The 13,164-nt window shown below is 38.1% G+C and overlaps 1 protein-coding gene and 1 pseudogene across 2 annotated transcripts in view; one reads left to right on the top strand and one right to left on the bottom strand.

Moving 5' to 3' along the window:
• Nucleotides 1-13,164, top strand: part of RABL3 (RAB, member of RAS oncogene family like 3) — a 35,464-nt gene that overhangs the window by 3,839 nt on the left and 18,461 nt on the right. For both annotated transcript variants that reach the window (XM_081796588.1, XM_060639869.3), the window contains exon 2: nt 745-836. In XM_081796588.1, the coding sequence (XP_081652714.1) occupies nt 745-836 (92 nt within the window). The remainder of the gene's footprint in view (nt 1-744; nt 837-13,164) is intronic.
• Nucleotides 6,722-7,958, bottom strand: LOC132683663 (glyceraldehyde-3-phosphate dehydrogenase pseudogene; annotated as a pseudogene).

Here is a 13,164-nt window from a genome sequence, read left to right as displayed (position 1 = left end):
TGGTATTAAATAAACCTACATGTTGCTATTTATAGGTCTCTTCAGGCCGTTTTTCCTTTTTTAAAATTCATTCCAGATTGTCTGTAAATATAACTCTTTATAATAAAAAATAAACATAATTAATAGGTTCATACACAGTAATGCACACAAACAGGTGGCCTAAATTTTTGATACAACTAGTGTTACATAAAGATTCACCAGCTATGCTTGTTACAGTGGCATCCCAAAATGCTGTTAATTGAATGAGTGACTCTACATACAGGTATAGAGAAGAACTCATTCTCTTTCTTCTTCATCTAGATCTCCAAATGCTAGTTCTAGCATTAATAACTACATTATCTTGAACCCAGTGGGTCTACAAGAAAATAAAGTTCTGCCTTAAGGTAAAGGACCATGATGTAGAAGAGGGAATAGAGTAGTTCTATTTTCCCAAAGGGTCAAGTCTGAGCCAGGTTGTTGACTGCCTTTTAAAAATCACTATATAGGAGAACTAGAGGGTCTAAATATGAAATTGTGAAATGGTGAGTCCCTGTCACAATATTCAAGCACAATTTGAGAGAACCACTGTCTTTAACCATCTTCTCTGTATCAATAAAGCTTATTAAGTGGTTGGTATGGTATGACTACCCTTCAGCCAACCATACTTTACCTATCATTATTACTGCATATGCTCAGTCTTACTTTTGTCATAAAGGATATTTCAGCATATCTCTTACATGACTAGAGTTCTTAAATCTTTTACAGGTGTTGGGAAATCTTCACTGGTTCATCTTCTGTGCCAAAATCAAGTACTGGGAAATCCATCATGGACTGTGGGCTGCTCAGTAGATGTGAGAGTATGTGTTTCCGATATTTTAGTTTTTCTTTAGTCATATTAAAGATCAGTCCTTCAAACTACATGATCAAATTATAGTACTGTAGTCAAAACTGATACTAATAGCTAGGCTTTATTAACTACCTACTCTGCATTAGATACTATGCCAAATGCCTTGTATGTCTTTTCTTATTTAATCTTTTTTAAACTGAGACATAACTGGAGAAACTAAGGCATGGAGAAGTAAACTACCTTAATCAAATTCACTCAGTGCAAAAAAAGCAGAGTTAAGATTGGATCCTAGACTTAACCCAGTCCATGGCCATACCACCCTGAATGCACCTGATCTCTATCTATCTAAATAGTCTTAATCCAGAGACTTCTGTGTTAATTACTGTGTTATATACCCAGAGTTCACTTAACATGCTCCATAAATAATTCTATCTAATCCTTTGGCACTAAGACTGACAACTTGGGGCTAGAAATATAAAGTCAAAAGCTTCTGGAGCCTTATGTCTGGGTCTTCTTCTCTTCCACTTCACATTTAGCAAACTTGGGTACAGTTTCCTAACTCTCTATCTTCCCAGATACTGTTGGTCTTTGCTAATCCCAACTAGTCCTGTCCAAGTGTCTCTTCTGCTAGCATACATCTCTCCATTGACTTAAGAAATGAAAAGGGAAGGAATTGTAATTAGTTCAATTGACAGTTATTTTCCTTCAGTTCTTTGAAGCTGTTGTCCCACAGACTGTGACTTATATTTCTACTGATTAGAAATCTTTTGTCAGCCTAATTATTATTCCTTTTTAAGGTAATTTCTTCTCTCTAGTTGCTTTTAAAAGATTTTTTTTTTTTGATGTTCTGTAGTTTTGCTAACTTATGTCTAGCTATGTGTTCATTTTTAGTCATCCTGTCATAAGGTTGTGCCTCTCCTGTCTGTCTTTATTTTTCAAATTTTTTAGCCACTATCTGTTGTCTTCCCTCGTTGACTCTGTCTTCTCCTTTTGAACTTGTATTAGATTTTTTTTAATGTTTATTTATTTTTGAGACAGAAAGAGACAGAGCATGAGCAGGGGAGGGGCAGAGAGAGAGGGAGACACAGACTCCGAAGCAGCTCCAGGCTCGGAGCCGTCAGCACAGAGCCCGACACGGGGCTGGAACTCACGAAGCACGAGATTGTGACCTGAGCCGAAGTCGGACGCCCAACCAACTGAGCCACCCAGGTGCCCCAGAACTTGTATTAGATTTTTATTCTCTGTATCTTTTAATTGTACTTACATGTTTTCTATTTTTTGTTTCTCCTTTGTGTGTTCTGGATCATGTATTCATATCTGCCTTCCAGTTAATTAAGAATTTTTTGGGGCGCCTCGGTTAAGCGTCTGACTTCGGCTCAGGTCATGATCTCAGATTCGTGAATTTGAGCCCCGCATAGGGCTCTGTGCTGACAGCTCAGAGCCTGGAGCCTGCTTCAGATTCTGTGTCTCCCTCTGTCTCTGCCCCTCCCCCACTCACACTCTGTCTCCATCTCTCTCTCAAAAAATAAATAAACATTAAAAAAAAATTTTTAAAAAGAATCTCTTCAATTATGTCTAATCTGCTTTTTAATATATCCACCAAGTTTTTCATCTCAGTAACTATAATTTTTTATTTCTAGATATTCCTTTTGGTTCCTTTTCAAATGTCAAAATCTTTCAAAATATCCTGACCTTTCATTATGGTTTTACTTTTTATTTTATTAACATAGTATTTTATGGTTTCTTTTAGATTGTTTTATTTTTTTCTGAGTGGGTGATTGATATTCAACTTGCTGTGTATGCTGACTATACCTCATGAAAATGTATGTCTTTGTATGGTTTATAATTCTTTGAAGATGATCACATCTTCAGCAGGATATTTTTTTTCTTCTTCCCTGTGGAAATTTTGTGTGCTTGTTGTGAAAGTACAGTACCTTTTCATTTCTGTTGCTGCCAGAGCCCTAGGAATTTCAAGGGTACTTACAATTTTACAACTAGGAGTCTCCATGCCACCTAGATAATGTATATTCTTTAAGTTTCCTATTCTAGTACAGGCCTGTGGTTTTCATTTTTTGTGGACCCTCTATCTGTTCTGTACCACCCCTACCTGAAGTCCCTGACAGAAAGTTTTTCCTACTTTCCTGAACCAGTGGACTGTTCTTCCTACTCTCTTTGGGCAGCTCACCAAGGGTCCAGATTTCACGAAGGGAACTGTAGTCTGGTCCTTGTCACCCACTCATATATATTCTGCCTTAGAAGCCAGAAAACAGGGGCACCTGGGTAGCTCAGTCAGTTAAGCATCCAACTTCATCTCGGGTCATGATCTCACAGTTCATGAGATTGAGACCCATGTCGGGCTCTGCACTGACAGCACAGAGCCTGCTTCAGATTGTCTGTCTCCCTCTCTCTCTGCCTCTCTCTCTCAGCCTCTCTCTCTCTTTCTTTCTCTCTCAAAAATAAATAAACATTAAAAAAAAAACAGAAAACAGATCTCTATTCCTGGATGGACACTAAAACTCCAGGGACCAGCCCCTGAAGCTGTCTCCTCTGAATCTGGGTCAGTTCCCACTTCTCACTCTAATTTTAAGTTCTTCATTTCTGGCATCTCAGGATTTCCCTTTCTTTTTCTTGAACTTGTCCTCTTTATTTTATAAAAATATTTTTATGGCATTTCTGTGAATTTGAAGTCAGAGGGGACCTGTATGTGTCATTTCATCCTGCTATGTTCCCAAATACTTGGATATAGGAGAAAAACAAATACTAGATAATGAATTCATTTGGCAACTTGCCAATAGCAAGTTCTGGACCGAATTTCCTTTTGGACTTTTCACAATCCCTTTCTGTGGGAAAGCATAATGTTGAAAAGAAACTTAGATTTAAACTCCCACTTCCTGGGTCAGTTCCCATATTGCCTTTTGCTTCCTCAAGAGTGACTTTAGAGTAATCAGTTTACTTCTCTGAGCCTTAGTTTATCCTCTACAGAATATAGGTAAATAATGCCTGCTTTAGCTAGCCTTCAGGTTTGTAGGTTATGTTATACTGTGACTGATTTTACTGGAATGAGTCTGGTACTAATTGACTCCTATAAAGCCAGGCTGGCCTGAACTGCATTATTGTTGAAGAATGGGGCATATGGAGGTGAAAGTTATAACTCTTCGCTGTGTCTTGAGCTAGTTGGTCTCTGTCTTTCATCTTTGAGAAGAATGCATTTCTTGAATGACAACATAAGTGAAAGGCATTTGTAAATGATAATCTTAAGGAAAGTTGTCATAGACATGTAAATTGTTTTGACTACTGTTGTAATAAAGTAAACAGTTCTTCCCTCTAGCAAGAATGATTAAATCTGATAAAAACCATTACCTAAATAGCTTGGAATACTTTCTTCTGTAGCAGCTTTTGTATTGCAGTTATAGCTTCTATGTTATTGAAACCAGAGAGAGGGTATCTCCAGAATCCAGGTAGATGTGTTAATACACTCTTTTCAAAACTCTTAGAAACAATTGTCTGTTTTAGCTCATTTTACATCTAAGAGCTTACTAAAAATAGAGATAATAAAGGTGATAATGTAATTGTTTAATTCAAGTATTGGGTGAAACTAATGAGCTTAATGTATGTACTCAGTAATTACTAACATTTTGGATTTAGTATGCATTGGAGAGGTATTCATAACTGAATTGAAGGGAAAAGGGAAAAGTTTTATTTTACAGTATTCTTCATTCATGACTGTCTTCTAATTTTGTTGCCCCAAGTCTAATGGGACTAATATAAATGCATGGCTACTCTTAATCATGAAAACAAGACTTACAGAATTTTAATCTTTTCGCAAATTATAAATAAGGAAATTGACTCGTAATTTATTGTTCACTTTAATGGGATTTTAACTCTCTAATTTACACATTGCATACAATCAATATTTATTGACTTCCTCTTTGGGCAGCATAATAACGTGCAAGCACTGAGGAGAAATTTAAAAAGAAAAGACAATCTCTATCCTCACTAAGAATGTGAAGTAGGATCTAGTAGGTGGCACAAAGTTCATATATATGAATAATTTTAAAAATAACATACTGGGGTGCCTGGGTGGCTCAGTCGGTTAAGTGTCTGACTTCAGCTCAGGTCATGATCTCATGGTTCGTGGGTTCGAGCCCCGCATCGGGCTCTGTGCTGACAGCTTGCTCAGAGCCTGGAGCCTGCTTCGGATTCTGTGCCTTCTTCTGTCTCTGTCCTTCTGCCTCTTTTGCACTCTGTCTCTTTCTGCCTCTCAAAAATAAATAAATGTTAAAAAAAATTTTTTAAAAGAAATAAATAACAATAGTACTGAATGATGGCTTACTTTGCCTAAGCACCGATTTTACAAACTAATTCAAGTGATTCCCACAACAACCTTTCCAGATAGGTGCTCTTAGTGCCCCTATTTGATACATGAAGCAGTAGAGGCACAGAGGTGTTCTGTAGCAGCTTTTGTCTTGTCCAAGGTCACATTGCTAGTTAGTGATGGGTTGGAATTCAAACCCAGGTGGTCTGGTTCAAGAGCCTGTACTCTTGAGCACTATTCTGTACTGCCTCATGTTCCAGAATGGTATAAAGAAAAAAGTATTCTGCTGTTAAATACAGTAACCACTAGACTAATTGTGGCAATTTAAATTTAAATTAAATTAAATTAAAATTTTAGTTCCTCAGTTAAACAAACTAGCAACATTTGAACTGCCCAATAGTAACATGTTGCCAGTGGTTACTGTATTGGACATTTCCATCATTGCAGAACATTCTGAGACAGCACTGATAGACAACATTTATAGAGAAGGTTAAGTGTTAATAGCAGTTCAAGAGAAAAAGTTGAGGTGCTTGTAAAGAATGGAAAATTATATTGGGTGTCAATGATTGAACAGGTGGCCTGGACAATGGACAAATAGACTGACTATTCCTCAAGAAGGAGGATATATATTATAGGTGAAAGAGAAGTAAATGATAATAAATTCACTTCTGGACATGATGAAGGGAAGTATCTATGAGCTCTCCAACTGAAACTGTCCAGAAGGCATTCAGAGATGAGGTAGGGAAGCTTAAGAGAGAATTCTAAATTGGACTCATCTATATAGATATAATCCCAGACCGTGAGAGATGGTGAGTTTTTCCAAAAAGTGAATTTAGAAAGAGAAGACCTGAGAGAAAACCTTGGGGTATATTTGGAGAGTTGAAGATGAGAAGAGAGGTCAGAGAAAGATTGATCAAAGAGGTAAGAAGATAGCCAAGATGATGAAATACCACAAGAGTAAATGGAGATGAGAATTTCATGAAGGAGAGAATGAGTTTTGATATGAAATGCTATAGAGGTGTAAGAACTGAGAGAGAGGGAAAAAATGGTGATGATGAAGTCATTCCTGACCTTTGACCTTTGACCTTGCAATGGAAAGTTAGTAGTAGAAACCAAATGATGTGAGTAGGCAAAGAGGAAATAGAGACAAGTTTAAATCCATCTTTCACAAAGTTTAGAGGTTAAATAAAGGAGTGAATGGGTACAGAATAGAAGGGAAAGTGACAGTCTTTTTTTTAAAAACAGTCTTTTTTTTAAAAAAAAGTCTTTTTTTTAAATGTGAGCTTGGCTAAAGGCAAAATAAGATTACTAGAAAGGAAGAGGCAATTAGCAGTAACCTTTATATTTTTCATTCATCCATTTGTTCCTTTAGTACATATATTACATGCCTCCCGAGTTTCAGACACTGCAAGGAATTGGAAGTATAGCAGCAAATTAGACAAGTTTGGCAGTATACTTTTTTGATGGTACATGACAAGGTAGGGGTCCCCAAACTCCTCCCCTTCTTCGGGGGGTCTGGAATGGAAACTGTATAGAGGTCAGAAGATTCTCAGTGTGTTGGGGAATGGGTTGGGCCAAGGACTTCCCAGCAGCTGAGGGCCTCTCTCTTCTTGCTTTCATTGGTGCTGGTGGTCCAGGGAGCTCTTACTCCTTAGAGCCCATGTGGACCATAACGTCTACCACCCATTGCCATAGCCAAATTCATTGTCATACCAGGAAATGAGCTTGACAAAGTGGTGATTGAAGGCAATGCCAGCCCAGCATTGGAAGAGTGGGTGTCACTGTTAAAGTTGCAGGAGACAACCTGGTCCTCAGTGTAGCCCCAGATGCCCTTAAGGGGTCCTCTGATCCCTGCTTCACCACCTTCTTGATGTCACTGTGTTTGGCAGCTTTCTCTAGGTGGCAGGTCAAATCCATGACTAACACGCTGAGGGTAGGGACATGGAAGGCCATACCAGTGAGTTTCCCATTCAGCTCAGGGATGACCTTACCCAAAGCCTTGGTGGTGCCAGTAGAAGCAGTTATGATATTCTGTGCAGCCCTGTGGCCATCATGCCACAGCTTCTCAGAGGGACCACCCATGGTCTTCTGGGTGGCAGTGATGGCATATACTGTGGTCATGTGTCCCTCCATGATCCCACAGTTGTCACAGATGACCTTGGCCAGAGGTGCAAAGTAGTTGGTAGTGCAGGAGGCATTGCTAACAATCTTGACGGAGTTGTATTTCTCATGGTTCATGCCCATCACAAACTTGGCCACTTCAGCAGAAGGGGCAGAGATGATGACCCTCTTGGCCCCATCCTTCAAGTGAGCCCCAGCTTTCTCCATGGTGATGAAGACCCAGTGGACTCCACAACATACTCAGCATCAGCATCACTCCATTTGATGTTAGCGAGATCTTGCTCCTAGAAGACAGAATTAGGCTTTCCATTGATGGCAAGTTTCCCATTCTCAGCCTTGACTGTGCTGTTGAGTTTGCCATGGGTGGAATCATACTGGAACTGTCCATGTTGTTAAGGTCAACGAAGGGGTCATTGATGACAACAGTATCCACTTTGCCAGAGTCAAAAGGAACCGTGGTGACCAGGCGCCCAATATGGTCAAATCCATTTACTCCAGGCTTCACCATTGTGTCTCAGGGATGTGGCTGGCACTGCATCAGAAGATGTGGCTGTCTGTTAAAGGGGGAAGAGCAGGGGCACCTGGATGGCTCAGTTGGTTAAGCGCCTGACTCCTGGTTTCGGCTCAGGTCATGATCTTACAGTTTGTGCAGAGCCCGCTTGGGGTTCTCTCTCTCTCCCTCTCTCTGCCCCTCCCCTACTCATGCTCGCTCTCTCTCTCTCTCTCTCTCTTTCTCTCAAAATAAATAAATAAATAAACTTAAAAAAATTTTTTTAAATAAAAGGGTGGAGGAAGAGCAGAGAGCCTCTTCATGCTTTATAAAAGTTACAAATAATAGGGGCACCTGGGTGGCTCAGTTGGTTGGGCATCTGACTTCAGCTCAGGTCATGATCTCACAGCCAATGGGTTTGAGCCCTGCATCTGGCTCTGTGCTGACAGCTCAGAGCCTGGAGCCTGCTTTGGATTCTGTGTCTCCCTCTCTCTCTCTGCCCCTCCCCAACTCATGCTCTGTCTCTCTCTCCATCAAAAATAAATAAACATTAAAAAATTTTAAATAAAAGTTACAAGTAATAGGTAAACTCCTCAAATGAGGTAAAGCCTTTCGTACTTAGTCTTGATATAGTTTCTAATAAAAAATCAAAAGGTGAGTAAATGGGAAGTACCAAAGTGACAGCAGCATTGAGGAGTCTGGTTCCTTTTCCCACTTAATTAGCAGCATATACTGTTGCTACATTTTGAGAAAATCCTTGCTTGCATAGCTGTCAAGTCTTTAATGACTTAAAGTATCAGATACTTGATGACCTGATTTAAATATAAAACATATTTCTTATAATTTGCCATTACTCTCAGTCATGCTGGGCTCTTAGCATTGCACCAACTTACCACTTACTGTATCCAGAGCAATACTTGTTGTAATGTCAAGTTTTCCCTTGGAGACCACTCACCCATATGAAAGATATGTCATAGCTACAAACTATAAGCCACTGGTTTAAAATTCTTAGGACTCATTCCATTTGAATTAAGTTAAGCTAAATATTAGTTGAGCAAGTTGGAAAGGAAGAAGGGTACCTTCTCTTGTAATTCTGGAAGGAGACAATGAAAGAATTGATTAGGGAAGGTATTCTGTGGTAGGAAAGAGTATAGATGAGGACATCCATGTGGCTTGGGAGTGAGTATATGTAGCCAGAGCAAGCTGGCTAACAGACCTAGTACATTGCAAGACTAAGAGGGCATGCTACATATGTATTACGTGATTGCTATTCTTGGAAGTCACTGTACAGTCTTTTAGGGGAGGCAACATTAGACATTTGAAATAATTTTAGAGAAAAAAAGTGATGTCCTGCATTGATTGCCGAACTTAATTGTATGTCAGAATCACCTAGGGATCTGTCTGTAAAAGTACAGATTTTTGAGCCCCATCCCAGAAGCTTCAGGGACAGTCTAAGAATCTAATTTTTGTTTAAGAAATCAAAAATGCAACTTGAATCTAATTTTTAACAAGGTTTCTATTCGTTCTGATTTAGTTTATTTTCAGAATTGTACTTGAGAAGCACTGGAATTCAGTCAAATAAGAAATCCAATGTAATAAACCCTTGGAAGATGAAATATTCTGAATTTATTCATTGATTTAAACAAACATATCCAAGCATCTAATATGTGCCAGTTATTATGCTATTTTCTTGGTCTACCGATATGAATAATGCATGACTTCTCCCCTTAGGCTTACAGTCTAATAGAATATACATCAGCAGATAAATTATACAATATGGTTAGTGAAATGATAGATGGATAATAACTTCTTATCAGGGTGTTATGGGAGCAAATAGTAGTATCTAACTGGCTCTGGTTGGTTTTAGATGGGGAAAGGAGGCAGAATCAAGAAAGGCTCACTAAAGTGGCTGAGCTTTTCAATAACAGATAATTGACCCTTTCCAGTGGCTTAGCGTGGAAATATTTATAAAATATACATTTCCCTGTGTTTTCAAACAAAACTCACATAGTTAAACTTTCTTTTAATGTTTATTTATTTCTTTGTTTTGAGAGGGGAAGGGTGGAGAGAGAGGAGCAGAGAGAGAGAGAGAGAGAGAGAGAGAGAGAGAGAAAATCCCAAGAGAATCCCACTGTCAGTGCAGAGCCCAATGCGGGGCTCAGTCTCATGAACCATGAGATCATGACCTGAGCCAAAATAAAGAGTTGGATGCTTCACTGGCTATTCCACCGATGCCCCTAGTTTAACTTTTTTATTGATGACTTAGCATGATCACGTATTATCAGTTCTTTCACCATACAGCAAAATAGTGATACCTTTTATCACAATATACAGGAGTAATTTTCATCATCCACAGGGCTGCCCAACTGCTATGATTTTGTTATTCTCATTTTTCTGTCCTATCCTCTTTGTTGTCAATCTGATAATGGTCTTCTCTTGTCAATGTGATGGTATGTAGAGTATCTTACTTAAATTTTTCCTTAAAAGTATTTGGACAAAAATATGTGAATAAGTAAAAAGTGTGATGCATTCTGTTAAATATATGTGTTTTAGTACATTTTATGACATCTATTTTTAACCACTTAGCTATCTTGCTTTTTATTATTTCACAGCCACTAAGTGTATATAATACAACTTCATTTTATAGGCAAAGAAACTGAGGATCAAAAATATCAGGGATAATCAGTGGCAATCAAGAGTATAATCTAGGCCTCCTGATAACCAAAATAGTTCCATTTTATAAAATCAGCAGTTCTTAACTAGGGGTTATGGCAAAATCATTTGGAGAATGGTTCAAATTATGCATAAGCTAAATCCCAAAGGTCCTGATTCAGTAAGTCTGGCTTATTCTTTTTTTTTTTTCTTTAAGGACTTTTTTCTCTCTCTCTTTTTTTTTCATTGTTACTGAGGTATAATTAACACAGAAAATTGTAAGATATTTAAAGTGTATATCGTTGGTGATTTGATAGACATCATGAAAAGATTCTTCTCATCTACGTAGTTAACACATCTGTTACGTACTTGCTCGCTTATTTATTTATGTATTTATTTGGAACATTTAAGTTCTCTCTTAGCTTATTTCAGTTATATAATACAAAGTTATCAATTATAGTTACCATGTTTTAAATTAGATCCTAAGATCTATTCATCTTATAAACTCTGTACCTTTTTCCCAATCTTTACCCATTCCCAACTCCTGGCAACTACGTTTCTACTGTCTGTTTCTAGAAGTTTGATTTTTTATTTAGATTCCATATGTAAGTAGTGCCATGCACGATTTGTCTTTATCTCTTTTCACTTAGCGTAATTCCCTTGAGGCCCATCCATGTATTTGCAAACAGCAGGATTTCCTTTCCTCCTGGCTGAATAATATTCCAGTGTCTGTGTATGTGTATGTACACACCATATCTTCTTTATTAATCATCCATTGATTGACATGCACTTAGATTGTTTTCATACGTTGGCTATTGTGCAGTGAACATGAGAGTCCAGATATCTCTTCAGTATCCTGTTTTCATTTCTTTTGAATAAATCCCCAGAAGTGGGATTACTGGATTATGTGGTAGTTTAGTTTTATTTTTAATTTTTTAAGGAACTTCCATACTGTTTTTCATAGTCGTTGTACTAATATACATTCCTACCAGCAGTGCACAAGAGCTTTTTTTCATCCACATCCTTGCCCACACTTGTTATCTCTTATCTTTTTTTGTTTTTAATTTTTTTTTATTTATTTTGAGAGAAAGATCAAGAGAGGGGCAGAGAGAGAGAGAGAGAAAATCCCAAGCAGGCTCCACACTGTCAGTGCAGAGCCGGACATGGGGCTCAAACCCACGAACCTTGAGATCATGACCTGAGCCAGAGTCAATAGTCAGATGCTTAACTAATTGAGCCACCCAGGCACCTGATCTCTTTGTCTTTTTTATGACAGCCATTCTAATGGGTGTGAGGTGATATCTCATTGTAGTTTTTGATTTGTATTTCCCTGATTAGTGATGTCGAGCACTTATTCATGTACTTGTTGGCCATTGTCTTTTTGGAAAAATGTCTCTTCAGTTCCTTTGATCATATTTAAATCAGATTGCTTGTTTTTTTGCTATTTAGTTGTGTGAGTTCTTATATATTTTGGACATTAACCCCTATCAGATATATGATTGGCATGTATTTTCTCCCATTCCATAGATTGCCTTTTCACTTTTTTGATGGTTTCCTTTGCTGTGTAGAAGCTCTTTCATTTGATGTAGTTCCACTTGCTTATATTTCCTTTTGTTGGAACATATATTTTTTTAAAAATTCTTGGAAGATTCTGATGCACATCTCCCAACCACCACACTATAATCTGGCTCTTAGCTATATTCTAATACATATAGTTCCCATATATCAGAATCTATTTCTGAATAGTTATATAGTATAGTCAATAAATGGCTGTAGAGTCTAGATCATGAGAAAGGGAGAGACTTTATTTTTTTTATTAATGTTTATTTTTGAGAGAAAAGGAGAGAGAGAGACACAGAGTGTGAGTGGAGGAGGCACAGAGAGAAGGAGACACAGAATCTGAAGCAGGCTCCAGGTTCTGAGCATCAGCACAGAGCCCGACATGGGGCTCAAACTCACAAACTGTGAGGTCATGACCTACGCTGAAGTCTGATACTTAACCAACTAAGCCACCTAGGTGCTCCTGAGGAAGGAGAGACTTTAGAGTTTACTCTAAGAATGTCTCCTAGAGGGTTTTTAGCAGAAGGGGATGTGATCTAATTTGCATTTAAAAGGATCACGCTAATTACTATATGAAAAACAAATGGGAAGAGGGGTGCAAAGGGGGGAGAAATGAGTAGGCAAGGCTGTAGTGGGGAGATCATTTAGGAGATGATTGCATTAATTCAGGCAAAGAGAAGGATCAAGGCTTTGACCTGGATGCTAATAGTGGAGATGGTGAGAAATGAACTGATTTTTGATATATTTTTAAGACAAAAGCAATAGGATTTTCTGACAAATCAGATATGCAGTATGAAATGAGTTAAAGATCACTCTTAAGTTTTTGGTCCTTTGAGTAACGGGAAGGATGGAATTGCCTTTTACTGGGAGAAGAATAGTCTTAAGAGGAAGATCAGGAAATTATTTTCAGATATGTTAAATTTGAGGTGCCTGTTAGACATCCAAATTGTAGTCTAGTGGATATGGTAGCCTGAAGTTCAAGGGACTAGTCCAGGATGGATATAAATTTGGAATTCATCAACATAATGATGACATTTAAAATCATAAGATTAAATGAAGTTGTCAAGAGAGCCAGTATTGATAAAGAAAAGAGATCCAAGAACTAAACCTTGGGATGCTCCAACAATTAGGGAGGTAAAGATCACCCAAATGGAGACTGAAAAGGATTAGCCAGTGAAATGGGAAGAAAACCAGGAGAGC

Source organism: Panthera onca, chromosome C2 (genome assembly GCF_046562875.1).
Source record: "Panthera onca isolate mPanOnc1 chromosome C2, mPanOnc1 haplotype 2, whole genome shotgun sequence".
NCBI classification, from domain to species: domain Eukaryota; kingdom Metazoa; phylum Chordata; class Mammalia; order Carnivora; family Felidae; genus Panthera; species Panthera onca.
Note: the sequence above shows the minus strand (reverse complement) of the source record. Positions and strands in the feature narration are given on the sequence as shown.